This window comes from Neopelma chrysocephalum, unplaced genomic scaffold, assembly GCF_003984885.1.
Source record: "Neopelma chrysocephalum unplaced genomic scaffold, ASM398488v2 Primary Assembly neopelma1_59, whole genome shotgun sequence".
NCBI lineage: Eukaryota > Metazoa > Chordata > Aves > Passeriformes > Pipridae > Neopelma > Neopelma chrysocephalum.
This window is the reverse complement of record NW_020897714.1, coordinates 20,794,485-20,821,103: the sequence shown is the minus strand read 5'-3', so window position 1 is coordinate 20,821,103 and position 26,619 is coordinate 20,794,485. Positions and strand designations below refer to the sequence as shown.

The 26,619-nt window shown below is 42.6% G+C and overlaps 1 protein-coding gene across 2 annotated transcripts in view; it reads right to left on the bottom strand.

Annotated features, from left to right (window-relative positions):
• Nucleotides 1-26,619, bottom strand: part of SYN3 (synapsin III) — a 203,671-nt gene that overhangs the window by 136,766 nt on the left and 40,286 nt on the right. For both annotated transcript variants that reach the window (XM_027680377.1, XM_027680378.1), the window contains exons 5-6: nt 17,117-17,208; nt 2,124-2,280 (exon numbers count right to left, since the gene is read on the bottom strand). In XM_027680377.1, coding sequence (XP_027536178.1) covers nt 2,124-2,280; nt 17,117-17,208 — 249 coding nt within the window. The remainder of the gene's footprint in view (nt 1-2,123; nt 2,281-17,116; nt 17,209-26,619) is intronic.

The window sequence follows — 26,619 nt, the reverse complement described above, 5'->3', positions numbered from 1 at the left end:
TTTCTCTTTCTCTTTCTCTTTCTCTTTCTCTTTCTCTTTCTCTTTCTTTCTCTTTCTCTTCTCTTTCTCTCTTTCTTTCTCTCTTTCTCTTTATTTATTTATTTATTTGTCTTTTTTAATGTGCTTAGTTTGTTTGTTTTCTTTTATTTTAGATTCTTAAAAATAGGCCTTTCACATCTTGAGGTCCCTGCACACCATCAGGAATGTAATTAAAAGACATGAGTTGAAAAATGTCAACTAAGCCCTGGCTGACTCAACCCCAAAGTGAGATGGATTGAACCACATGATTGTCAGCAAAAGGCAGTGTAAATGTGGAGGCTTTTTGTCTGGTTACCAGGATCAATGCACTTGTGTGTTTAGGACCCACTGTCAGAAACAACATGAAGGTATTGAACTGAGTCTGGAAGTGATTTCTCTCTCTTCCTCTTTCCACTCCCAGCAACCCTTGTCATTCAAATAGGAACTGAGGTCAAGTGTGTATAATCCACCTATACAGTGATGGCAAAGTGAGATTGCTCTCACTACTTTTATTACTGCACTGGAACATTTTTGGAAAAGACAGGATCTTGCTTTTGGTCTCAACAAACCCCACAAATGTTATAAAAGGGATGAAAACTGAGAAGACTCTGTCCATTACACTGGTATCATTTTAGTAAGAAATTAGTTAAATCCAACACTACTCAGTCATGGAAATAAAATTCTGAGTCATTACAGACCTCATCTGGGTTTGGGCTACCAGTGAACACACTGAAGACTAATAGGATATTTATTCCAAGGAAAAAACAACAATAACAAAAGACTTAATTAGGTGATGAGGATGATAGTTATGACTTCCTATAAACATTCCATCTCACCCCAAGTTAAATTTATGCAATAAGAGAATTCCTGAAAATGTATCTAAAAGTTTTCCATGGGGGCACAGTGGAAAGACCCATCTCCTTCTCACATCCATATAGCTGTAGTTCCCTGCTTCAAACCTAGGATGCATCCTCCTTCAGACATCCGCCTGCTCCAGTATGGGGTCTTTCATGGTCTGTAGGTGAGTATCTGCTCCACCATGGACCTCCATGGGCTGCAGGGGGACAGCTGCTTCGCCATGGTCTTTACCATGGGCTGCAGAGGAACCTCTGCTCTGGCACCTGGGGCACCTCCTCACCATCCTTTTGCACTGACCTTTCTGTCTGCAGAGTCATTTCTTTCACATATTCTTACTCCTCTCTCTTCTGCTGTTTCTGCAGCAGATTTTTTCCCCTTTAACTCTGTTCTCCCAGAGGTGCTCCCAAGGTTGCTGATGGACTCAGCCTTGGTCCGTCTTGGAGCTGGCTGACATTGGCTCTGCCAGACATGGCAGAAGCTTCCAGAAGCTTCTCACAGAAGCCACTCCTGTAGCCTCTCTGCTACTAAAACATGACAATGCAAGCCCAAGACAACTTGTTTTCCCCTTCCTTCTGCCTCTTTCTCAGGTCTTTGTTATTCTATATTCCCTTTTCTTTCTTAGACCTAGTTGAAAGATTAGCCTCTATAACTTTCTGGTCTTTGTTTTCAGCTAATTTCCTCACAATAAAACACCACCCAGAAAAAGCAGAAAGAGAAGACAAGTGCAAGGTGCACTCCTGCAAGGAGTGCATGGTCTAAGGCTGGGGCACCTGGGCACCACAAGTGTGCATTTAACAAAAGATGCTAGAAATACTGTAGTTCAGATGCCTTCTAAAACAGTGAATAATAAAAATTTTTTAAGGTAGCTTTACCTTTTTTTTTAGTCAGGACAAGAATATGTTGTTATTGATCTGATATTAATCTATTAATCTACTCTGTCTTACAAGACATCTAGGTGTTGCTGTACTGTTAGCTGTTTGTGACCCTTTAGAGTTGGGACAAGTGAAATATCTTACTCAGGGTGAAGAAATAACACCTTGATACAATTAGAGGCTGATAAAGAAGTAGTGCTAGTAGTTTTTTTCCTCAAGAATTCCCAGCTGGACTCCTAAGGTTGTTTAGATGGTAGTCTTAACCTAAAGAGACAAATTCCTATGAAAGAGACTGGCAGCTGAGTTTGGTGCTTTACCGACACAGGATATCTTCTTTGCAGTGTTGACATGCAGTAGAGCTGGATCATCACTTACCACCCAGGGCTTGCTGCAGAAGTTGTAGATGGAGTAGAGGGAGTTGACTGTGTGGATGCCACCATACTGGAGGCCGATGATGAGGCTGCGGAAGTCTTCTCCCAGTGCCATGCTGTAGGCATGCTGCCGAATCAGGACAAAGTCCGGCTTGAAGGACCTAGAAGAAATGAGGGGAGTGGTGTTTTACTTTGAAATGCTCAGCAACACTTCCAGCCTCTCCTTGTTTCTTTTCGATCCTTCCCCTTACTTTTCACTAACACATGTTGTTCTTCTCTGGACCTCTCCTCATGGGTTGCTTGTGTTAGAAGGTAACAAACAAAATCAAACCAAACTCCTACCCATTAAAAAACAAGAAAAATCCAACATAGCTGCAAGTGTGAGAGCATAGAAACAGAGAGCATAGAAACAGGCCAAACAAATTTTCTGCAGTTTCCTTGTCACTCAGACACGCATAGGAATGAGCCACAAGTGGAGCCAAGAGTCATAAATTCACTGATGGGGGGGATTCTCTTTTCTTTCTAAAAGCTTGGCCATAGTTGGCAAGCTCATTGCAATGTGTAAAGCAGATGAGAGAGCAAGTTTGTTTCCTGATGATTGAACTCAATATTGAAGCAATGCCCAGTGGGTGGGAAGATCATAAGGGATTTCAAAAAGCTATTGATGCCTTAAGCCCCTAATGGTTTTTTTATTTTTCTAATATTTGTAAGCCTTATAAGTTTTATAAGTAGTAGAAGTAGATTTTAAAAGCAGCAGCCCTTGTCCCTCTACCCTGTAGCACCCTTTAGTTTACAAATTCCTTAACCCTCTTACCCCATTCCATGTTCCCTATATCAACCCTACCCCCGAATTCAGTAGAAATATTTAGTCTCTTGACAAGGCAAGGCCTGTTCTGTTTGGAGAATGCTTGTATCTTGGCCTAAACCGCAGAACAGAGTGAAGAACTGGGTAACTATGTACCCTCTGTGCCCCGAAGAAGATGAGGATTTATGAAGAGAGGGTCTCAAAAACCCCCAGCCCCAATTCCCAGGGGGTGGGATGGGGGGTGGACCAGAGCAAAGGGTACAGGGTGGACACACTTGGGATTGGACAGATATTGTTATAAAATGTAACATCTCAAGCACAGCGGGTGCGTGTTGTGTAACATCTCTTGCCTTGGCACAATTAAACCCTTTCCTTATCTCACCCTCAATTAACTACTTCTGAGTTTTTTTCTTAGCACCAGCTGAGCAGGCATCACTATTGTACCTTCACTGACATACATTCCCCCTTTAATCAGTTTAGTACATAGGCAGCACAGCTCAAGCTCTTGTGGATATGAGTCAACAAGCATAGGGCAGGTATGGTAATGTAATTAATCAAATGAGCAGAGCCCCTCATACAGTGCTGTGACTCATGGCATGGACTTCCAGAATATTATTTAGCAAGACTAGAGCTGGGACTCCTATGGTTCAACAGCAGCAGCTCTCAGCAAAGGTACAGAGAAGTGAGGCCATTTCTAGGTAAGCCAACAGGCAACAGATTATCTTTCAAGCAGGCAGATTTGACTCCTTGCTGACGCTGTGTCTTCGGAGCCATTCAAAAATCTCTGGAAACAGTCCCTGGAAAGAAGCTGTTCCCAAAATGGTGCTCAGCAGTTCATTCTCAAAGGCATGGAAGGAGCTTTTCCGCTGAAACGGGATTATTTTATACATTAACAGAGGTTGCGTCAAGGACATCAGAAAAATTTCCATGTTGTATTAAAGATTTTCAGAGAAATGAGTTCTGTAACCAGGTTCCATTACCTCACTATCCTTGAACATTTTCCTTGCTAAGAGACTATAATTTCTATCCTTTGGATGTATGAGCTGGAAATACTTTGGATTTATAGCCTCTATTTATATTTCCATCATTCAGGCAGGGAAATCCGAGATGGTGATTCTGGGCCAGATTGTGGCAACAAACACTGCACACAAACACCAGCACAGCTTTGTTGTTTTAAAGCTGTTCATTTTGTTTGTTGGCCTTGGACTTTTGTTATTGCCCACCCGAGACATGGTGAAGAGCATGCTCAGCTTTTGTGATGCAAGAGGCCAAGCTTTGGAAATGTTGTGATTCCCTCCCGTGGAGTTTTTTTAAAGGCAGGCATGTTCCCTAATGTACTTGGCACCAAAGGTGGTGCTTTCCTCCAGCAGTGAGATGAATAACGAGCATCAGGAGGCCTGTGCTATCGCTGTGCAGCTGATTTATGGACCTCCCTGGTGTCAATGGGGATGAGGGAAGCGGTGATCCCCTGCTGAGAAACAGCAAGTGAATACAAATTTTGGAAAGCTTGAGCTGCTCCATTCTGCTGGAGTTGCTGTGTAGAAAGTATCCTGGAGGCAGGCAAGGGTCCTCAGGAAGGATTAACCAGCTTCTTATAATCATGGCTCAATATGTGTGCTGAGTTACTGAGCAGTTGTGGTACCTGGAGGACCAGGAGCTCATCTTTCCTCATCCAGCTTTCTGAGTGTATGAGGAAAAAAATGGTCCCTGTTATAGGTCAAGTCTTTCCCCAGACTTGACTTGTGGAACAGCATGTACTGAGGTTTCACAGGAGTGCTTCAGACCATTGGTCTGGCCTCCTCAGAGGAAGCAGCACTACTTGCCCCTGAACCTCCTTTCCAACACCCTGGATGGGAATGTGGTGCTGTGGTGGGGAGGAAGGATGCAATGAGCATGGCCAGCTTTGTGGGGAAGACACACAGTGGCTGGGAAACTACCTTCAGTGCCTTTATTTCTGCCAGCCAAAAACTCAGGAAAAAAAGCTCTTGTCTTTTCAGGTCCTGTCAATGGAAGAGTTTCTTCACTTAGAAGATGGACATAAGAATACAGAACTAATGTAGAAAAGCCTATTCTCAAACTCTGTGTCCTGTAGGAAGACAGGGCACTCTCTCATGCAGCAGATGATCAGTGAATCTCTAAAGTGAAGGTGGACACTGAATTCCTGTTTTGAGCTGTGAAACAATGTGAATGTTCCCATGGATACTGAGAATAAGGCAGTGGAGTGCCAGACCTGGGACTGACTACGAATAAACATCAGCTGGAGAGCCCCAGAGCCTGTAATGCAAAAACAGAAATCAGTGGCAAAATGAGAGGCAAGGGGCTAGGAAGGATAGCAGGCAGTAAAAGGGAAATGAATACTCATGGTAGGAGTGGTGGCATGACAACTGATTAACTAGAGATACCAGTGATCTGGTGAGAAAAGAGCTTATTTGCTTCACATGAGGATTCTTGTTTTTTTGGTAGAAGATTACTTTTGCAAGCTACTGCTCATTCTCCAAGTGTAAAGCTTAAGCTAACAGAGCAAGCCTTGGATTTGGAACAGCTAGTACCATAGATGTTTTCTTTGCTGGTTCAAGCCAATAACATCTCCCACGTCAGAAAGTTGGAATCCTTGGCAGACAGATGGGTTAGGCAGAAGTCACACATTTGAAACACCATTGCTAAAACCTTTGGATGAGCCAAACTCAGTAGCACCTACAGTGCTGAGGTCTCCAAGCACCTGTCTAGTAGGACTAGGGGAACTATGGCAGGAGCAGGTACCTTTGCTCTCCACTGCCTCCATGTCTTCCCTCACTCCATCTAAACCTTCCAACTGGTGTTCAGATGACCATGAGTGGTCTTGAATAAAACTGTACCTATTCCTTGATAAAGACATATCATGGGAATGGGTTTGGTCAGAAAAGGAATACAGGAGACTCCATTCAAACATCTAGTGGGCAGGGAGATGGGATAGGTAAATAGAACTAAAAGTAAACCACAGGTTTAAAACATATCACTAGTAATCTATGCTCTGCATGTTGGTGCAGTGCTGTTCCTGGGCTGTGTAGAACCTGCCTGAAGTCTTGAATCTTCGTGAGCATAGCAGTCAGATGGATGATACTCCTGGAAGAAAGCTGAAGCCCGTCTTTGGCCACGAACAAAGCCCTTTTCAGACCTCAAGAGCTCAGTTATCGTTTGAGTTTGGCTTCCAGCACTACCTGGCAAAATGAAGGCCACTAAAATGTACGTGGTACCTTCTCAGAGTGGCTTACAGACAGAAGAATCCTTCATTTAAAAGAAAGAAACAAACAAAAAAACAGGACATTGAAAAAAAATAATTTTCAGATTCAAATAGCCGGTGAGATTTCATTTTCCTCTCGAATGAAAAGGTACTTTTCTTTCAGCTCATGCTGCCACAGGCAGTGGCCTCTGCCAAACATGGCATGAGCCTTTCAGTGCTCTGAGTGGTGAATAAATGAACCAGACACCCCCAGAGTGAAGCAGCCCCCCACAGGTCCCCGTGGCTTTCCTCCCTTTGCAGTAAGTTGCCTCCTTCTCCCAGGTGCTAGCCAAGGCACATGGTATTCGCTCAGCCTACCTCTGCCTAATGTCTGGCTGGGAAGCTGCTAGTGCTGCCAGTCCTGAGCCTGGATTGGATACTGCAGTGCAGGATGCTTATCTGCATTTAACTAACTCTTTTTCAACTTGTTCCAATGTCTTTTAGTAGTTTTTTTTCTTTCTTAGTGGTAAAACTATATTTTCAGAGACAAATCTAAGTATAAAGCCTGGACCCAAAATGTCTAATAGGAAGAGATCCAACTGTAGAATATAATTTCCTAGGCTGGACCCATCTACCCTTAAATCTGTGACAGTATTAGCTGTCTTGGAAATAGTTTTGTCAGAAATGGGGAAATATAAAGCTATTTAAGGGATTCTGATGTTAAATATGGAAGTCAAACATCTTAGAAGCAGCAGTAGCTGTTCTGGTGACCATGTGTCTAACTTCTCTCATTATGAGAAGAGGATTAGCTCTGAAAAGATCATCAATAACATTTCTGTGCAGAAAGCAGGGCCCTGGCCTGCTTTGTGGTAGAGAAGATGATGACAGCAAATCCTGCTGGGAGGTTTCATGCCTTAAAGAGATCTCCTATTTCTTATTTCTGTGTATAACCATAAGTCTGGCTTGCTTCTTGGTCTTTCAGCTTTCCTCACTGAAATGCAAATAGATTCATGACCCTGAAGAAGGAACACACAAGAATATATTATTGTATCAGAACTAGTGTGATCAGCACACCAGGTCATCCCCCTGTACTCAGCACTGCTGGGGCTACACCTCAAATACTATGTTTAGTCTTGGGGCCCTCACTAAAAGAAAGACATTGAGGTGCTGGAGTGTGTCCAGAGAGGAGAACAAAGCCAGTGAAGGTTGTAGTGAGGTGGGAGTTGGTCTCTTCCACAGATAACAAGTGATAGAACAAGAGGAAATGGCCTCAAGTTGTGCCAGGGGAAGCTTAGTGGATATTAGAAAAAATTTCTTCAAGGAATGAGTTGTCAAGCATTGGAACAGGCTGCCAGGGAAGTGGTTGAGTCACCTCCCCTTGAAGCGTTTAAAATGTGTGTGGATGTGGCACTTAGGGACATGGTTTAATGGTGAACATGGCAGTGTTGGGTTAACAGTGGGACTCAATGGTCTTAGAGGTCTTTTCCAACCTTAAGAATTCTATGATTCTTTTATTGCCAAAATACCTTTTAATGACCCCTCCACTGTGAATAATCACTTGTAACCAAAGGGTAGACCTGCTTTATGCTTTAGCACCGTGATGGGTTTAGACAGCTTTTTGCCAGTGCTGTGGGAAAAAGAGGGATTCTCCTGCTTTCTTTCTTAAAGACTGCCAGTCTTACAAGACACCTTGCCCTTCACATCAGTACAAAAATATCTTCCCAGGACATTGAAGACACACATCCTCACTTCAGGTTCTATCTACCCTCCATTATTCAAGAGGCTTAATTCAGCTTTCAGACACTTCCCAGTGATCAACACATTTTTACTGAGTTCCGTTCCAAATCTTTTCCTATCTGGTTGGTATGACACAGAGAGGAAGAAAAGTACCATAATTAAGCAATATGATACAACAATCTTTGCATTATTGGCAATTAATGGAGCCTTCAGGGAAGCTTCTGAGGCACAATTCCAAGCCATAAGTGGCTACAACTACATGAGAAGTGTAATAATCCCTCAAACTGTGCAGTGCCTCGGGTGTCTGATAGGTAATAGAAAATGGCATTTACAAATAGGAACAAGTTCTTTTTGTGCTTTAATTGGGTGTTAAAAATATTGTTATCACATTACTGAAAATTAATATGAAATCTATGATATTTTCACTTATCATGATGTTAGATCTAACATTATCTTGGATGTTGTAGTGAAGTGGGAAATTTCCTAAGAACAAAAAGTCACTTCAGCCAAAACCTCATCATATTTTCCACAGAAAGAAACAAAACCTGATGAAATTATTCAAAGAAGGAATGAATGTGATTACTTATATGAATAAGATGAAATGGAACTTGCTTTACAGAAACAAAAAAGCCACATAGAATAAAGAATGATCTCTCTTTACCAGGTTGGAGGAGAGAAACAGGGTGTCTTTTGGGACATTGTAATAGATAATGGTTGGGGAAAAAACACTGAGTGTGTGAGAGATCAGTTTAGCAAATGCAGCAGGAACCAGGAATCACAGTTGCAGTAGGACCAATATCACTATATGCAGACAGGGACATCCTGGAAGATGCTCTGATTTGCTTCTCAGCCACAGATCAATGCTCAACTAACCATGAAATCATGTCACATACTCTCTGAACTGTCCTGTGGCAGTCTAAATTAAAGTCTGCCATATATTTTACTTCTAAACTGATCAACGTTTACAAGGAAAACCATGTGGACTTGGACAATGCCTGAATGTAGTAACAACCATACCTGCCAATGGCAACTTGCCTTCAAAATTTCTGTGACCCAAAGCTTTTACAGAAGGTGATCCAAATACTTTCTGACATCACAAAATAAAGTCATAGAATAATTTAAGTTGGAGAGGATCTTTGGAAATCTGGCCCAACACCATGCTCATTGCAGGGCTAACTTTAAATTGACATTGAGGTGATCATGGTCTTGTCCAGCCCAAGATTGAATATTCCCAAGGACAAAGCCTCTCTGGGCTTTATTCCAGTATTTGACCACTCTCCCTGTGGAAATTTTTTACAAAATGGTATCTTATTAGAATTTCACTTGCTGCAACTTGAATCTGGGGTTTTTTTTGTCCTCTCACTGCACATCTTCAACAAAAGTCTGGCTTCATTGCCTCTGCACCACCCCTTTAGTTGCCTGATGGCTATAGGTGGATCCCTCTCAGCCTTCTCTTACAGACTGAACAAAGCCACCTCAGCCTCTCCTTGGGTGTCTTTAGTCCAGTTCAAGGAGCTTGGAGGCCTTTCATGCAACTCAGTCCAGTTTGTCAATGCCTTTCTTGTACTAGTGAGCTCACAGCTGGACACAGTACTCCAGATGTGAACAGTGTCTCATTAGCTACATGCTTGCTAATACCACCCAGTGAGCCATAGGATTTCCTCCCTGCATGAGCACACAGGACCTCCGTGTCCTTTTGTGCAGAGCTGTTTTCTCTCCTGTTATTCCCCACCAGTACTGGGGTTATTTCTTCCTCCCCTCAAGACTTTGCAATTGTCCTTACTGAGCATCATGAGGTTCCTGTTGACTCATTTCCTCAGTTACTGAGGTCCCTCTGAATAGTAGCTCTACCCTCTGACACATCTGTCATTGCCCCCCCCCACCGCAACTTGTTTGTTGAGGCTCCACTCTTCCCCAATATAATGTCATTAACAAAGATCCATCTTGATCAGTACAGTGCAAGTGCAGTAGGAATTGTACCTTCGCTTCTCTGTTTGCGATTCCCTGGAAAAAACCTTAATAAAAAGCCATGTGGAAAGGTGACAAATTACAGCACAGTTGGAAAAAAAAAGAGAATTGATCAAGACTGAAACAATCTACAACAGTCTTTAATCATTCTTGCATTCAGTCCAGGATTAATTAATTAGTGAGTGCTCTAGACCCTGGCAGCACATTCCTTATTGGAATGAATTACTGTAAATGCAAAAAGGTTAAGGGAGAAGTTTAGCCTCTGAGATGCTCCCCACCCTGGTCTGCTCAGAGTGACTTTTGCTTTCTGGCAGCTGCCTGCACACCAAATGTTTTCCCCATAACTGTCAGCATCCTGCCCGCACATCAGCTGGGCACCAGCTGCTGGGGAGGTGAAGGGGGACATTATTCATCTGGGAGATCAGGAAACCCCAAAGGGAGAAGCAGGCCTCCAAGCAGCTGTTTAGCAGCAGGAGCTGAGGTGGAAGTAACTGAGAACAAATACATAAATAGTCACACCCCAACTCTTTTGTAGTTCCTGCTCAAAAAAATATGAGCCACAGGGACAGACAGGTGAAGAGAGGGGAGATATTAGTTAAAAACAAAGTTAGATCATCCCCCATATGGGAATAATATCTCAATTTATAAATGTTTACTGGAGGTGTTAAATTTCTTCATATGTAACTGCAGCTTGCCAGGGTTTACCCTGTTAGACACCTCATCCCAGCTCATTGACTCTGCAGGGTATTTTGGTGAGGGAAGTGGTCATTTGGCATATTGGTCTTTTGCCTAATCTGAAATTTCAAAAGCTTACAGGCTGTTACACACACTTCTCCATTACATTTACAGATTGCCATGCCATCAGTACTGCCCAAATGTTTCTCAGTGTTGAATACATAGCACATATTTTACTCTACCACGTGGCACTTTCTGTGAAACTTGGGAGAACCATGAGCTCAACATATTTTTCCATCTGGCTTCTAGAAACCTAGACTCTCCCAATCAGTTTCTGCCATTTCTTTCTCCCATCAGCAGTTTCACGGAAAATTGTAGATATTTGGTTTGGAAGTAATAAAAAAATAAAAAAAATAGAAAAAGACATTCTAAAAAAGAGCCTAGTTAGGTCAAGAGTTAAATTAAAAAAGACAGGGACTAGACAGAGCTTGGAGTTCCTCTTCTGCACAAGCTTCCTGGAACTTGAGAAGCTGGAAAGTTACCTACTGCCTATCAATACTTCCTATATCAGTGTCCAGGGACAGTAGCTACTCCAGTGACTTTCCTGGATGTTCTCCCTGTAGAAGAACTGCAAGAAACCACCAACTCTTGTGAACGAATAGTCCTTGAGAGACAAGAAAACATCCTTCTAGGAATGTGCCACTACTGTGTGATGAGAAAGCATGGCCTCTGTAGGTTAGAAAACCTACCATCCCTTTTCAGGGAGCTGCTTGTTAATGGACCTGTGAGTGAGTGAACCTACTGGGATAGGAAAAGGTGCAGTGGGCAGTGGACAGTGTCCTCACTGGACTTTAAGGAGTCTTTCATGCTAGAGCAGGCAAATCATTTTTAGCCAGAGTATTCATCTCCTGGGGTCTGCAGGAATAGCAGGAAAACACCTGTGGGCTGGCCAGTTTCTTCACTTCTCCCACGGAAAAGGATTTGCTTCCTCATGCTGAGATTGTATGGCAGCTTGCAGTATAAAAATATGCTTGGGGAAAAAAAGCACTTTCAGGGATTTTTTGGGGTGGTTATTCAACAGGCTGCTGCCCTGTTATCAGCACACAGAGCATCGTAGAAGCACTGAATCAGCTGGAACCAGCGGGAAAGTCAGTGTTAACTACAGGAATGAATGGCTTGTATGGGCAAACTGGAGAATTCACTGACCCCACCACAGCTATGAGTTGCAAGGGCATATCACTCAGGGCAAGCAGGGTGAGACATACACATTACACACACGGGCCAAATTCAGGCAAGGCCTGTAGGACTAAACATCACTCTATGGCAGAGGTACTTCCCCACAGCAAGATTTTGTCCTCAGTGCTCCTTTGCTGTTGTTTTGGACATGACTTTCTTTTTGCCAGGGTCATTTCTCCACTCAGGGTCCTCCCCATTTCAGATCGTAGTCTGTCAGCTGTTGTCTGCACTGTGGTGTTGCAGTGAGGCTGCATACCACACTGTGAGTGGTATGGCCACCACTGTGGTAGGTCCCATGCAGACATGAAAGTGTGTTTTCTCCCCTGGATGATCAACCCCAATAGCAAAAGAGGCAGCTCCACAGGGAGACAGGAGATGAGAGCAGTCTGGTGCGTGATTAATTTATATCCTTAAAAGTCTGAAATACTCCCAAAGATATTAGTATTCCCTAGGTAAGAATGTCCAGATTTTCAACATATCCCTGCCTTATTTCCATGTCTACTGGAATTAATAGCTGAAGGATTGTAAAGCCCAAAATTCAAACATAACTGCATTTAATCATTAATACAGAACCTAAGATCATAGTTTGGGAGTCTAAGTGTTGTTGTCAGACGGAGAGACAGCCCAAATTCTCATTTATATACTAAGACACTTAAAATATCCTGAAAGCATAAATGCACCTCAGAGTGGGTGCAGAGCCAGCACTGACAGCCTCTTTACGCTAAGAAAATATTGATATGAAGGACTCTTCAGAGAAATGAAGACAAGTGAAAAGAAAAATCCCATTCCTTACATCTAATGCCAGTAGAGGTGACACAGCCCAAAAACTTAAAAGAGTAAATTAGACTCCAGATGGTTCATTCTGTCTGTCTTTGTCTGTGTGTGTTTGGAGACCTGTGCAAAAGGAAGTTGTGCATACACTGGAAGGAGGTTGAAGAATCCACCCGAGTGTTTTAAAAGCAGGCGTAAGCCCACACTTGTTTATTCACGTTCTTTAGTAGTCCAGCCGTTGCACCCAGAAATGACTCCATTTCTCTGTTGAAAGAGTTGCTATGTCTAAGTTGGTGAGGGATCCTTTGGGATGAATAAGTGCCACCTCCTGCTTCCCATATTTAACTTTTCACTGGGGAAGGTCTGCTGCCAATTTTACCTGAATAAATGCTGGGAAATAAGGAGCAATGTCCTGGCTGAGCCTAACACTGCTCCTGGTGCCCAGCTCATCCCACCACAGTGTCCTCAGTCAGGCACGTGTTACAGGGCACTGAAACAGGAAAGTGCTTACTAGAGACTGCAGTAGGTACTACATGGCCAGCTCTTTGTCTTCTAACTCTGAAGAAAATGTGCTGAATAGGCTGATAGAGCCTTTGCATAACATGGTGGAACTCGGAACAGAAACCACACATGCAGTTTTTTAGGTTTGTTAGATGATAGCCTTTGTCTACGGTAGCACATTTCGCTGATACTATTTCAAATAGCCCCCCCCCCAGATGTGCAGAATTTAGAAGCTAAAAAAAAAAGGAGCTGGAGACTCAGAATATTGTTATTGTAAAATTAAATTCTTGGAGCCACACTTGTTTTAAAAATCAGGCAAGTAAAGTAATGCCTGGCTTCAGTTATGTTGTTTGGTAACTTATTTATAGCTACTTGTTTCAAGATACGCAGGCTAGTAGTCATGGAGGTCTGTACACTTCCACTTTCTTGCTGTCTTTAATGGTCAGTAATTGTGGTTTTTTTGTTGGGTTGTTTTTTGGTTGTGGGTTTTGGTTTTTTTTTAAATAATAAATTTGCCTGAGGCAAGTGGTAAATGTAGAGCTTTAAGGACTGTTACACCTTCTTATTAGGGGATTTATCTTCCAGGTAAAAGAACCACAAGTCTTTCCTGGTGCACATTCAGGTCATTTGGCATGGGGTCTAAAAGAGTGCTGTAACTCCAGGGTGTCAGAAAGGATCAAGGGATCAGCAGAGAGAGCGCTTTTTTTTAAATGTGCAATACACCATTTCCAGTTCAAAGAAGGAACTAGGAGACCTGCTCCAAAATGACAGCTACTAAATTGTTAGATAGCTTATCAGATAATGTAACGTCAAACTGGAGAGAATGGCCCAGTGATTGCTTTATATTAATATTAATAATTGTTGTTTTAAAAAATATTTATGATTTCATTGATTTCAAATCTACTGGTCTGTAGTACATTCAGTGTCTTTCCACTAAACTTACATGTTCTGTTGCCCTCCCTGTGAAGAGGAGAGTGAAGCAGGCAGGGGTCAGGCAGGGCTCCTATGGGGGGGGATCCCAAATGTGCTTTTTAGCAAGATGCTGTCATATTTACCTTCCTATAACTTTTCAGTGGGATTTGCAAGGACTTTGGGTGTTCAAAAAACATGATTATTATATTTCATCATCTAGAAACATTATGACTTGTGACTGAATATTTTGCTTAATAATTAACAGACGTCTAATAAGTGATGGAAAAAAGATGTCAGCAGCAGCGGGGTTGGTGCATACTTGAGTTGAAGGTGTCCCCTGTGGCATCTCCCTGTGGCTGGGCACTCTGAAGGGTATCTGTGGCCAGGCAGGACATGTCTGTGGGTGGAATGGGGGGACTTGAAGGGAGTGAGAAGCAGCTGCACCCATGTGGATGGGCTGAGGGGGCTCCACACAGCTCAGTAGCCATATGCTCCACAATTCACTTTCTAAAGTGAAGAAGAGTTTTTATTTCTGTACCTTCTAAAGTATTGGTAGGAATGGCCGTGGAAGTTGGCTGGCCTGAGCTCTTAAACTTGTTGAACTGGGCATGCCAAGGGCACATCAGCACAAGCTGTAAACAAATGTCTGCTGCTTGTAAGGACTATGATGTGTAACATACATACGCCATATAAATTCTGTATCCAAGTATATATTTACCAAATCCACTTCCCACAACACAAATATGTCTTTACACATGCAGAGATGAAAACAAAAAAACCTGAACTAATGCCATTGATAAAAAGATGCATTTCATATATAAATATACACTAGAAAATGCTAGCCGGGATACCTGTGTATTCACTGCGAGCAGAAAAATGAACAGTATGCCCCAGACACTCTTGTGAAATAAATTTTGTCTTCGGTTTCAGTTTAATAGCCCAAGATCTTTCTGCCAGATGTATGAATGTCTTTGGGAGGAAAGACACGGGAAGGAAAATGAAGATGTGATCAGCCTAGGAAATGGTTCTTGGGAAACCTTCCAGCATCATGAGCAAGTGAACACAGGAGTGCATTAGCACGGCACATTGTGTGATGAATGCTCCAGCAGCTGGTTCATGGGACAGAAACAGACGTTTGTGGGACGAGAGAAAGCAAATGTATGTAACAGACACAACTTTAAAAGTTTTTAGCAGAGGCTCGTGAAATTAAACCGAAGAGCGAATGGAGACCACAGTCATAGCTAATTGACAGTGACAAGTTTTGCTTTGCACTGTTTGGACTGGAAATGACATCTTGAAAAATTAAACTTAGGTCAGCACACTCAGAATAACTGTTTTTCAGCTGTTCTAATAATCCTTTCAAAAACATCACTGCATGCTGTATTATGTGTCTCTATCTCTAATTTTGAACTAGCAGCAAACAGACAAAAGGATTGATTAAATGTGTGAATAATATTAAACTCAAGATGCTGAATACACCAAAAAGTGCAAAGGAATTGTACAAACAGAAGTGGAGTAGCAAGAAAAATTAATTTAGAATAGCAATGAGATTTCAACACAAACAAAGAAAAGCTATTGTATCAAAGATGGAATGTAGTGTTGTGACTTGTATTGACAAAAACTCATAAAGATGAAGGCTTGAGAATAATAGGCTGAAAGGTAATATCAGTGCTATGCAAACAGAGGCATCATACAGAGATGTGACAGCTTATACTGTTCTTTACATAGCACTAGTGAGAATGCCTCTAACATTAACTGCAAATTACAGGCACTCTGATGTCTGAAAGAAGGGGAGCAATGCTTTTGGAAAGTGAATTGGATGCGTGATTGAAGAAGAATTGCTTGGACAGGGACACCTTCCACTAGAACAGGTTGCTCAAAGCCCCATCCAATCTGTCCTTGAACATTGCAGGGATGGGACATCCACAACTTCTCTGGGCAACCTGTTCCAGTGTCTCACCATCCTCACAGTAAAGAATTTCTTCCTAGTGTGTAGACTGAATCTACCCTGACTCAATTTGAAGCCATTCCCCCTTGTTCCATCACTACATTCCCTTGTCAGAAGTCCCTTTCCAACTCTCTCGTAGCCCTCTTTAGGTACTTGAAGGCCCTATAACCTCTCCCTGGAGCCTTCTCATCTCCACATGTGCTTGGGACTACCCCAGCCTGTGGCAGTGAATCTGCCTTGTATGGGAAGCTGTGGTTTGAGTGTGTTTCAAAATGGCTTTTTGTGGTCCCTGTGCTGGCTCGTGCTTTCTTCTTCCCAAAATCCCCCTTGGCCAGTTCTTATCTCTGTCTCAGGAATGTCCTGAGAAGATATCAAGAAGTCTTCTCATTGGACTTTTTAACCCTTTCAACCCTTTCCTGCGATTGGGTGTCCTGTAAGCCCCCTGACCCCGTAATTGGTCACTCTGTGAATCCTCCAAGACCTATATATGTAACCGCCTCATCAATAAACTCTCTCTCTCGCCTCCTCTCCAAGTCCCGTGTGCTGTCTGTGGCTGCCATGGGATCACGTGGGTGGGGGGAGGGGTGAACACCTAACCCCTCCATGCGTCCAGCACCCTGAAGAAACCCCTGGAGCTGGAGTAATCCCTTCCCTATCCACCTCAAGCCTTCAGAAATGGAACCCCACAATGGGAGGAATGCACCCAGACCAGCCTAGCTGTAGGACCTTGCAATTGGCCTTGTTGAACTTGAGGATCACATGGGCCTACCTCTGAAACCCTCCAGTGCATTGACTACACCACAAAGCTTGGTCATGCTTGGAAGGGCTTTGTGGCTGCTGCAACGGTAGTCCATTGGGATCAGACCTAAGACAGGTAGACTAATGAATTCCAGTCACTGTTTATAATGAAGATTATTCAACATAGAAGGAGAGAAAAATCAAGGGAAAGAAAGATCCATTTTCTCTTTTACTGGGAGTTCTGAGGACAAAAATAACCTGAAAAGGAGGCATTTGTTGTTGCATGAAGGGTCTAGGCTGAAAACAATGGCTGTATGGCATACTGCGCACCTGAGACCTGATGCAAAACCAACAGTCAGGCTAATCTTTTCCTCGCTTCCAAGAAACCCTGATGTCATCAGGACTGTGCTGCCCTGATTCAGATACTGGTCAGACCCTGAAGTCATCCTGCTTGCCCCAGAATTGATCCAGAAAACCCCGTTTTCAAGACAAACTGGTGCTCCTCACCTTACCACCTTAGTGCCATTCCTCATGACCTGCATGTCCACCATGCAGCCACCCATGACGTAAGCAGCCAGGTTCAACTCGGAGAACTCAGCCTGGAGTGGGGCAAAAGGACAAAGTGTTACTCAAGGGTAGCAGAGACACAAACACACGGACACAGACGCAGAATTGTCTTCAGCTGTAATGTGCTTTTCCTTCTTTTCCTTATTTTTTTTTTCTGTGAGGCAACTGGAGGTCCAATTACAGCTGGTTTGCCCTGGAGAGACTGCAGAAATCTTTATGGCTCCCAGACTTGGGGTGTAAAAGTACACAGGATTAGGCTTATTGCAGTAATAAGTACTGAAGGAATTAAGAATGAGCAAGCTGAAAAATGCATACAGGAAGGAATAATAATAACAAAAAGACGTAAGGTCATCTGAATTCAAATTCCAAGTTTCCACTTGGAAACATCCATTTAGAATTATGTCTGAGTCGGCTGTCATGCCACTGGCCAACTACAAACCTAATACAAAAGATTTAAACCTTTTAGCTAAACAGCTAAAAAACCTCATTATGCTGCAGGAAGGTGATAAGCAGCAAAGGCCACCTGATGTGATTTACTTATTAAGATTTTAACTATTAAAGGATTAGCAAAGCTGGGTAGGCTATTAACAGTGCTGCTCAATTATTAAAACACTTTATATTTTAAGAGAGGTGGGACTTACAAGGCTGGAAAGGTTGGCAAGGAATATTTCAGCTACGGGGAGCAAAAGGCACAGGGGTGATTATGACTGCAGTGGATGTCAGTGAAGGTTAAGAGACAGATCAGACTAGCTGGGTGAGAGGTATGATAATCCTCCTGCGTGGCTCTGCTGCCCCTCAGACAGGAGTGCCAACAGACCACTGGCTGTAGGAGGATGGCAGGATTAGCTGATAAGCATTTGTCTTGATCTCCAAATCCTAACTCTGTTCTTTATAAGCAAATGAGGAAACCTTGAACTAGAATATCCTATTATTGGGCCTTGCAAGTCTTCCCTTTTCAGCATGGTGCAAATACACCCATAAAGACTCAAAGTCTTACATTAAATTAGTGCCTGTGATATAAATATAAATAAAAAGGTTTCATTTTTTGATGCAGAAAATTTAGTCTTCTCCCTTTGAAGAGCTTTTTTCCCCTTCCTTTTAAAGCATCTCTTTCAGACTAAATTATGATCAAGACTAGGCAGCAGTAAAATCATTTTCTAACTAGTAGCTGTGTAATACCAGAGCACTCAGATGGTGTTGGTAATACTTGTGATTTTATTGAGATCCTTGTACTATTTAATGTTCTTCTGCTACTTCTATTAGCTGGAACCAAAAGATAGTGCCAAGAAAAACTTTTATACAGAAAAAAAAAGAAAGAAAAGAAAAAGAAAGAAGAAAAAAAAGAAAAAAGTGTGTTTTGTCCTCATGAACTCATGGAAAAAACTTGCCAATGCAGAACTAGTGCACCTGTAAAGGCTCAGAGGCCAGACGACAAATGAAAAAATAACTTTCTTTTTTTTAAATCCACATAATTTTAAAGCAATGACTGTGGACTGGTGACCCGATGATGTAATGAGATTTCATGTCTGTGGACCTGTGTAAACTTTTTAAAGCAACAGCCTTACATGGTCTTACATCACTGTAACTCCCAATTACAATGAAAAAAGGAGGAAAATTCCCGTTGCCAAGAAATAAATTCTACTTCAAACACACACACACACACACAGAGGTGACTGCCCGGGTTTTACTTATGAGATTACAGCGTGTTGCCTCTGCCACAGCCACACTTCCTCAGGCATCATATCAGATCAGAGATAAGAAAATATGTACCTCTAAAAAGCACCTGCATTTAATACAATTATAAAATCTCAGTAGATGTAGGGAGGGAGGAGTTCACCTTGGACAAATTCAGTAAAATCAGATGCTTTGGGTACCATCAGCGATCTCCCCAGTGGGTCAAGGCAAGCTTGCTAGCTTACATATAAGCTCAAGAGGTTCTATGGACTGGGGAGATGAAAGGTTTTCCCACCTCTGTGTCTGCATATGCCTCAGAGATGTCCCACTCTGAAAGCAGTGTTACCAAGCTGAACCTTCAGCTTCTGTTGCTGAAGAATGCATCATTTGATGTGAATACCAGAGCAAGAAAAAGTTTTAGGTCTGTGTTTTCATGTTTTTTGTGCTTTTCCTCCATAATTTTTTTCATAATGACTTGTAGTAAAGAGCTTAAGACTTTTTTTGCTGGGGGTGAAAATGGACAATCTTCATTTGAAGACTGGTACTTACAACCTAAGTTGTTCTGACAGGCATTCCCTTGAGGCAGGCAAGCCAAACAAAGCTGTGCTTCGACACCTGACATCCAAACAAGCCTGGGAATCTCCTGAGCTGGTGAGTACTTCGTACCAAACTGCCAGGACTAATTTCAGGCCTGCTAATGTCAAGAGCCAGAAGAAAAGGAAAAATTCCCTTTGGCAACCATTGTCCAGGGAACCCTGACAAGAAGGGAGGAGTGGAGAGAGGGTCTGAGGGACTCAGCTATCTTGCCCCCACAACATCTAGGTCTACAATCAGAGCTGAGGGACAATCCAGACCTTTTCCTGGCATTCAATCCCATTTTAATAGACTAAGTGAAGGAGCACTGCTGCTTTCACGTAGCTTCTTTGTCCCATCCAAAGGGCTACTGCTAGCTGGTGCTTGGAAGAAGGCTGAAAACTTCACTCAGCAGAAATTGTTTCCTGTTGATTTTCCAGTGCTCCCTGTATTTTTAACTTTGTGGGTTTTGTAGCCTGATGACTTCCCTTGGCTGGGATTTCAACTCTGAGATCATCTCCAGCCTGAGTTTACCTTGCAGACAAAGAGGTCTTTGAAAGCAGCCCATGCAGATAGAGTGACAGGTAACTACGCATAAAACAGGAGAGTCCAGCTCCCTGTGGCCTTGCAGAGTCATTTGCATTAGGAATCATCAAACAGAAGAAGGCATTACATTAGCCTGATGGTGTTTTATACTGGCTTTGCAATGGTGCCAGTGGCTGCAAAAACATTCAGGGCAAGAACGAACCATGTGTGATAAACGTGACACAATCTGCCTTGAAAAATAACGTAATACATACTGTGGGAGTAGAAATATTTCATACCTCTGTGAGGCCCAGATTTGAGACAATGCCCATAGCTATTTTGAGGATAGTTCTGTTAAAGATGCCTACTTCAGGTAGTGATTCAGAAAACACTCCAGATCATTTGGACAAAACCTTAAGCTACTATCAGTTTCCATCAGTGTTTTCTAGGTGCTGGAGATCTTTTTGAGTTTCTGTTTGCTGATATTACAACAAGGAAGATTTTATCATTTTAAATCATGCAATAATAGAAATGCCTTGGAAGCTATACCTGTTAATGGTTCAAGGGAAGCATGTTTTCAAGGTGAATTTTAAGTATTTTTCATAGAATAGTTGTGTTGGAAGGACTTCAAGGCATCACATAGTCCATCTCTCTTTCCTAAGGCAGGATCAGCTCTGCCTCTGACACTGTGTGCAGATATACATAACCCACAGATGAGGAACTTCCTCAGGCAATCTGTGTCTTAACAACCCTGGAAAGTTTTCCCAAAGCCCAACCTAAATCTCTTGCCTTACTTTTTAAGACTGCATTTTTTTTTTCAGGGGCCATTACTTCTTCCTGCAGGAAACTAAAGACTTACTGCTTGAAGACTTGCCCTTCCTTTTTCCCTTTTCTCCCTAGAGAAAAGCAGCCCCCATTATAAGATTTTCTTGTAGGTGATATTTTTCAGCACAGTGATCAGTGTTGTTGCTGTCACTGGCATTCTCTCTGCCAGGTCTGCAACCTCCTTGAGTTGTAATGGTTTAGACTCACCATCCTTCAGCACAGACCCGACCATTGTTGAGTAAGATGTAAGGCCAACCATATGTTTGAGTATGGATTTGTCATATGTGCAGCAATTTTTTAACTCATATCCTGGCTGAGATCTGCTGTAATCCTTGCACTGCTTTGTCTGGGCTACTGACTAGCCTGGTCCACATTGTGGCTTAGGCATTTGGAATAAGGAATTACTACTGTATAGTCAAGTCACATACTTTTCTCTGTGGATTTTATGCTTTATTTTTTGGTGAATCTTCCAATATGTACAAGGGAAGGAAGACTTTGGCAGACATAAGACTACATTCCTGAAACACTATAACCATTGCAAGCATTTCAAGGGGAAAATAAGCAATCCCTAAATCCTGCACAGGGAGAAGGGGTAGACAGAAAGTATGGATCTCAATGGGATGAGGGATGGGGCTAGGCATGCTTGGTGTCCATATGCATGCAGAATTAGACATTACACATCCTGATTCCCCATGTCTCTTTCCTGAGACATTTTCCCTTGGGGAGGCACTCTCCTCCCCAGCTGCCCTCAGCACTGGGATTGATCTCTGGAAGAAAAAGATAGAGAGGATCCAGCTGGGTTATGAATGCTGCTATGTGGCTCCAAGAGGATCTTCCACAACTGCTCTTGACAAGTCCTGAAGCTACGATGCATGCTTCTAGGCTACAGACACTGCTGATGCTGAAGATCCACATGCCTTCACCTGCGTGAGCACTTTTGGTGCATCAACTCAGATGGCATTCAGAATTGTCTTGAGTTTTTATTGCAGAAGTTATGTGGCTGCCTGAAAGTCTGAGGTCTAGAAAAGCACATTTCTAAACCTTTTGATCCCAGGAAATGGTACAAAACCATGAACTCTGTAAACCTCCAAAAGCCAATGAAAATAAAAAAAAATAAATTTGAAGATACTATTTATTTAAGAAATCCATTATTTTTGAGTCATTCTTGTTAGTTGTCCAGGTCTCTTTATTCATGGTTTCTGAATGCTTGTATGTGGTGAAGCTATGAGAACTGCTGTTGCTGTTCTTGAACAGTTTGCTGGCATTCAGTTGGAAAAAAACCCAAACCTAAACATATAATGAAGAGAAATTATACAGTTGTTTGACAAGAGGGAAATTTTCCTTTCATCACACACGGACCTATCAGAGTCTACCTTTTGAAATGACCACTTTATGCCACACATTAAAATATCTCTTTAGGGTGGGAAGTACAGTGGAGCTGGAATTCATGATTTGTATTACTATTATCTTCTGTGAGTGCCAAGTACAACTTTTTTCCTGACAATGCTGCCAATGGAGTCATAATCTATACCACAAGACTTTTCCAGAAGCATGTACATAGGAGTTCACTGAATAATCACTGCCTGAAAATAAACTAAACAGTGGGAACAAGTGAATGAGCTGTGCAAGAAGAATGCAGATCAGACAGACAGACAGACCCACCTCATCACAGCAGGAAATGGTGGGAAGGAGACAGTGAACAAACAACAGGAATAAAAATGTAGATGAACCTTTTGGCCTCATCACTTCCCCTTCACACTTTTCACCCCACTCCACTATCATTTAGCCAATGCCAGGAAAGATGTCTCTGAACATATTAAGATGCCTTTGGAAATATCTGAAGAAAAGTACCCTGAAGGTGGTGGACTCTCTCAAGAGGTATTGCTTGTTCTTGCCTGCTAGGTCTGTGCTCCATGTAGGGCACAGGACTGGAAAAGCCCATCAGAGCCATAAGGTCTAACCCCTTGCTACTGCAGGTATCATGTCATGAAACCCTCTCTTACATCAGGGTATTTACGAAAAGCAGTGATGTCTCCTTTAGCCTCTGTTTTGGCAGGAAAAACAAACTCAACCCTTCCAGTCTCCTCTCATAAGCCAGATCTCCATGGACATCCCAATGACCCTACTCTGCGCATCTCCTGCTTTGTAGACATCTTTGTCCCAGACAGGTGTCGTGTCCCACTCATCTGGCCCCCACACACAGTGTCATTGTCTATCCTATGGGTTTGTGGTTGTCCAGGTCTCAGCCCCATCTCTCTTGCCCTCTTCTGCTCGTATGTGGGTGTGCAGGGGACGCATATCCAAGCAGCATTCCCCTCTTGCATGGGGCATATCTAATGCCCAAGGAGACCCTCACAGGAGGTATGTTACAATCTGTATGGGAAACCCCAGAGATATATGAATTCCTTAGAGCATGCAAGGCCTAGTTTTCTCTGGACAAGACAGAGAGGGTGGGGAAGGAGGTGCTGAATTATTACCAGTTACCTCTACTGAAGGAAAACCTTTGTCAGAGCATAAGGCTTATGGTATAATTCCTCCTCTTCCTCAATATACTGTGGTTCCTAATGTCTCCTATCCTCCAGTCAACGGAGGACTGAGAAGATAAAAGCAAAATTATTTTTGTGGGAGACTAAAAGCAATGTGGTCCACTCCTGTGCCACTTTAAGATTCTTCTTTAAGTTCAAGTTAGCCTTAGAGCCATTTAATCAAACTGGCGCTTTTCATTTCTAAAAGAATTTTTTAGCATTTGTATTTCTGGATACGTGGATGGAGATGCTTACACTGCAATTCTGAAAGCTAGAAATCACAAGGCAAGTAAAAGCAACAAATGGACCAAAATCTAAGCAGCTTATTTTTAGCACAAAATGGAGATAGTATTTTTAGACTCAGCTGCTCCTTAAAGCTTAGAGGTTTACCCACACTGAGTAAAACTTAAACCATGAGGGTTTTAGTGGGAATGGGTCAAATAGATTTTCAGTTTTGGGTGACCATTTCATCCAGTCTCATCATTGCTACAGAGGGACTTGTAATGGAAAAATATCCAAATAACCAAAATATAATCCAAACTGCCTCCAAAGAAAAGGGGCCTTGACTCAGGAGAGCACTTGAATTTGCTTTCCATCTCCCCAGCCTTGCACCTCTCTCCCTGCAGTCAGCAGGAAATAGGCAATGATGTTGCGTGCCTGGGTTTCACTCAATGGTGGACAGTAATAAATCCTGCAGCCTCTAAAACATGTTCATAAATATGGTTTTGGTGCTACACTGAAGATCAGAAGAGAAAAAACAAAGGCGGAAGTCAGGTTTCACTTTTGTAGTTGGGTGCTGGAATAGGCTCCCCAGGGAAATGGTCACAGCACCAAGCCTGATAGAGTTCAAGAATAGTTTGGATGATAGTCTCAGGCACATGGTGTGACTCTTGGGAATGGTCCTATGCAGGGCAAAGAGTTGGACTTGATGATCCTTGTGGGTCCTTTCCAACTCAGCATATTCTGTGATTCTGTGATTCATTTGAACGAATTACAGGAGAGGGGTGTACCCACCACAGTGACTCTGACAGCACTCTCTTCTATTCAGCGACTCTTGTCTCTTTCTAGGGGTAATGGATGTGAAGAACAAGGGTCTGGGGTGGCTATCGAGGTTATGTAATTCATTTATCTGCTAAAGAACCAGAAAAACTTCTCTGAGAGTCCTTAAAACCTATTTTCATACAAGCTGAGACTTGCAGAAGTAGCTCCCTGAGCAGCAGGATGGCATTGAACAGTCTCATCCCTGTGTATTATTCAGTGCCCAATATGAACTGAATTCACCTCTTGTAGAAAGTTAGTATCTTGAAACTTCTGCCTGTTTCTCCAATTCAGCTGAAATCAGCCAATGCTTTCCACAGTGTTGGGTGTGGGAGATATGCAGGATGAGACAGCATGATCACATATGTCTTGCATTCCTCAAACGACAGCCAAGGGGGAGAGGCAGCTCAGAGAGCTGGTAGGGGTGTATAACCAGATTAGATAACTGACTTCCCGCTGTTGAGAGAGGGAGAGACAGTGCTGCTTTCAGCAATACTGCTCTACTACAAATAAATGATGTCATGACTTCAAAAAAATAGCACCTACTATCCTGCTCTGCTTCCCGCAAAGATTGCTAAAATGGCTTGCTAGGAAAGAATTAAGATGAAATGGAGATGCATATGAAAGAGGAGGAGAAAAAGTCTAAACCAAGTACAGAGCATCCTGGAAGAATGGCAAAAGAATTAGTAGGGTCAGAAAAAATAGGACAGTTGCTTTTTCCCAATGGGGTTTTTCAAGACTATTTAACATTCGGATATTTCCTTTCTTTGCTTTCTGCCATTCAAACTTCTTTATTATTTAGCTTTTCAGATCAAAGGGGTTTTTTTCCTATAAAATATAAAAAAAACTACCCAAGGCAAATTGTATTTCTGGCTCAGTCAATAATGTGTGGTTATCTAAAACAGGATCAAATGGAAAACTGAAAAACTAAATTAACTTACTGAGCAGACCAAATGATTCAAGAGGTGCCTGAGAGTCAAACCTTGATCTAATGCAGAGTTTTTTCAGAACTGAAGAGCAAGGTTAGGGTTTGTGCATCGTGGCACTGTCTGTGTGCCATTCATAGGGGAGCTATAGTAGTGAAGACTGGTGACTGGGAACTCAAAGAGAAAGGTGTGGACCAGGTTGGTAAACACACAGGTATTCCCTGCCTTTTTTTTTTCCTCCCGTAAGAAGACTGTGGAAGAATATTAATTTTTCAGGTAGAGAGGATCAGTATTCAGCCTCAGGGGACCTGTTTTCACAAGAGTTAAGGTTCCTGGACTGTGCTTGAGGAAGAGGGTGAAGAAGCTAGGAAGGCTCCAGATAATCATGGTAGGAGCAATGATGAATGAAAATTAAATATCAAGAAATACTGAGCAAGGATGAATGGGTAAAATCAGAAGGGAACAGAAAGCCCAAACTTGAAGAAAGCAGTGACCCTCTCTTGGCCTCAATGATAAGCAGAGAGGCCTGAGGTCAGATTCAAGGACTGCCCATGACAATGCAGCTTCTGTGCTTCCCGTGACAGATAGTGATCCAGCTGGGAAAAGTGGTCATCCTTTCTCCTTTTGAGGTCTGGAAGAGTCAAGAGCAGCTCCCTGCCCACTAAGTGGAGGCTAAGCTGCCTGATCTGAGGGGCAGGGAGGGGACAAGGGGAAACAGCCAGGATCCTTGTTCTCAGTTCCTCAGCTGTCACTCACTACCCACTGCAGCCTTCATTCCCTTGGGCAGAGCTGCAGTCACTATGTTGGGTATTTAAAGAAAGCTGTAGAGGGCCTGGTCATGGTTCTCACCAGCAGAATCACACCAGCCTTATGAGGTTTTATTGGAGCAAATTGTTGCCTCCTCTCAAACATGGATATTCTGCCTATGTGTAGGATTTCAAGAGGTAGACAGGAAAGTCCCCCTGAAAGAGTCCTTGGGGAAGTGCAATAAGCTACCTTGTGACAATGACAAGGGTCATAACTGGGTTTAGCCCATCAGCGATCAAGAGTCCCCTTCTATCCTGCACTCATCAACCATTTGAAGAGAGTTCTTTTATAAGGACCTCAAGTGCAATAACATTTGAGAAGAAGGACTATGAGGGAAAAGGCAGAGACTGGAGGTTTTGGAAAGAATTAACAGGTCATTTTGCAGAGTATCAGGTCCACCTTTGAAGCTAATCCTGCTTTGAATGATGGAGAGTGTTGGATCAGAGGCTTGAAGGGCAAACTTAAATTATTTGATTTCATGCTTCTAAGTGAGAAGCATGATTTTTTTTTTATTTTTTATTTTTCCTATTATCTTCAGGTAATTGCTAAG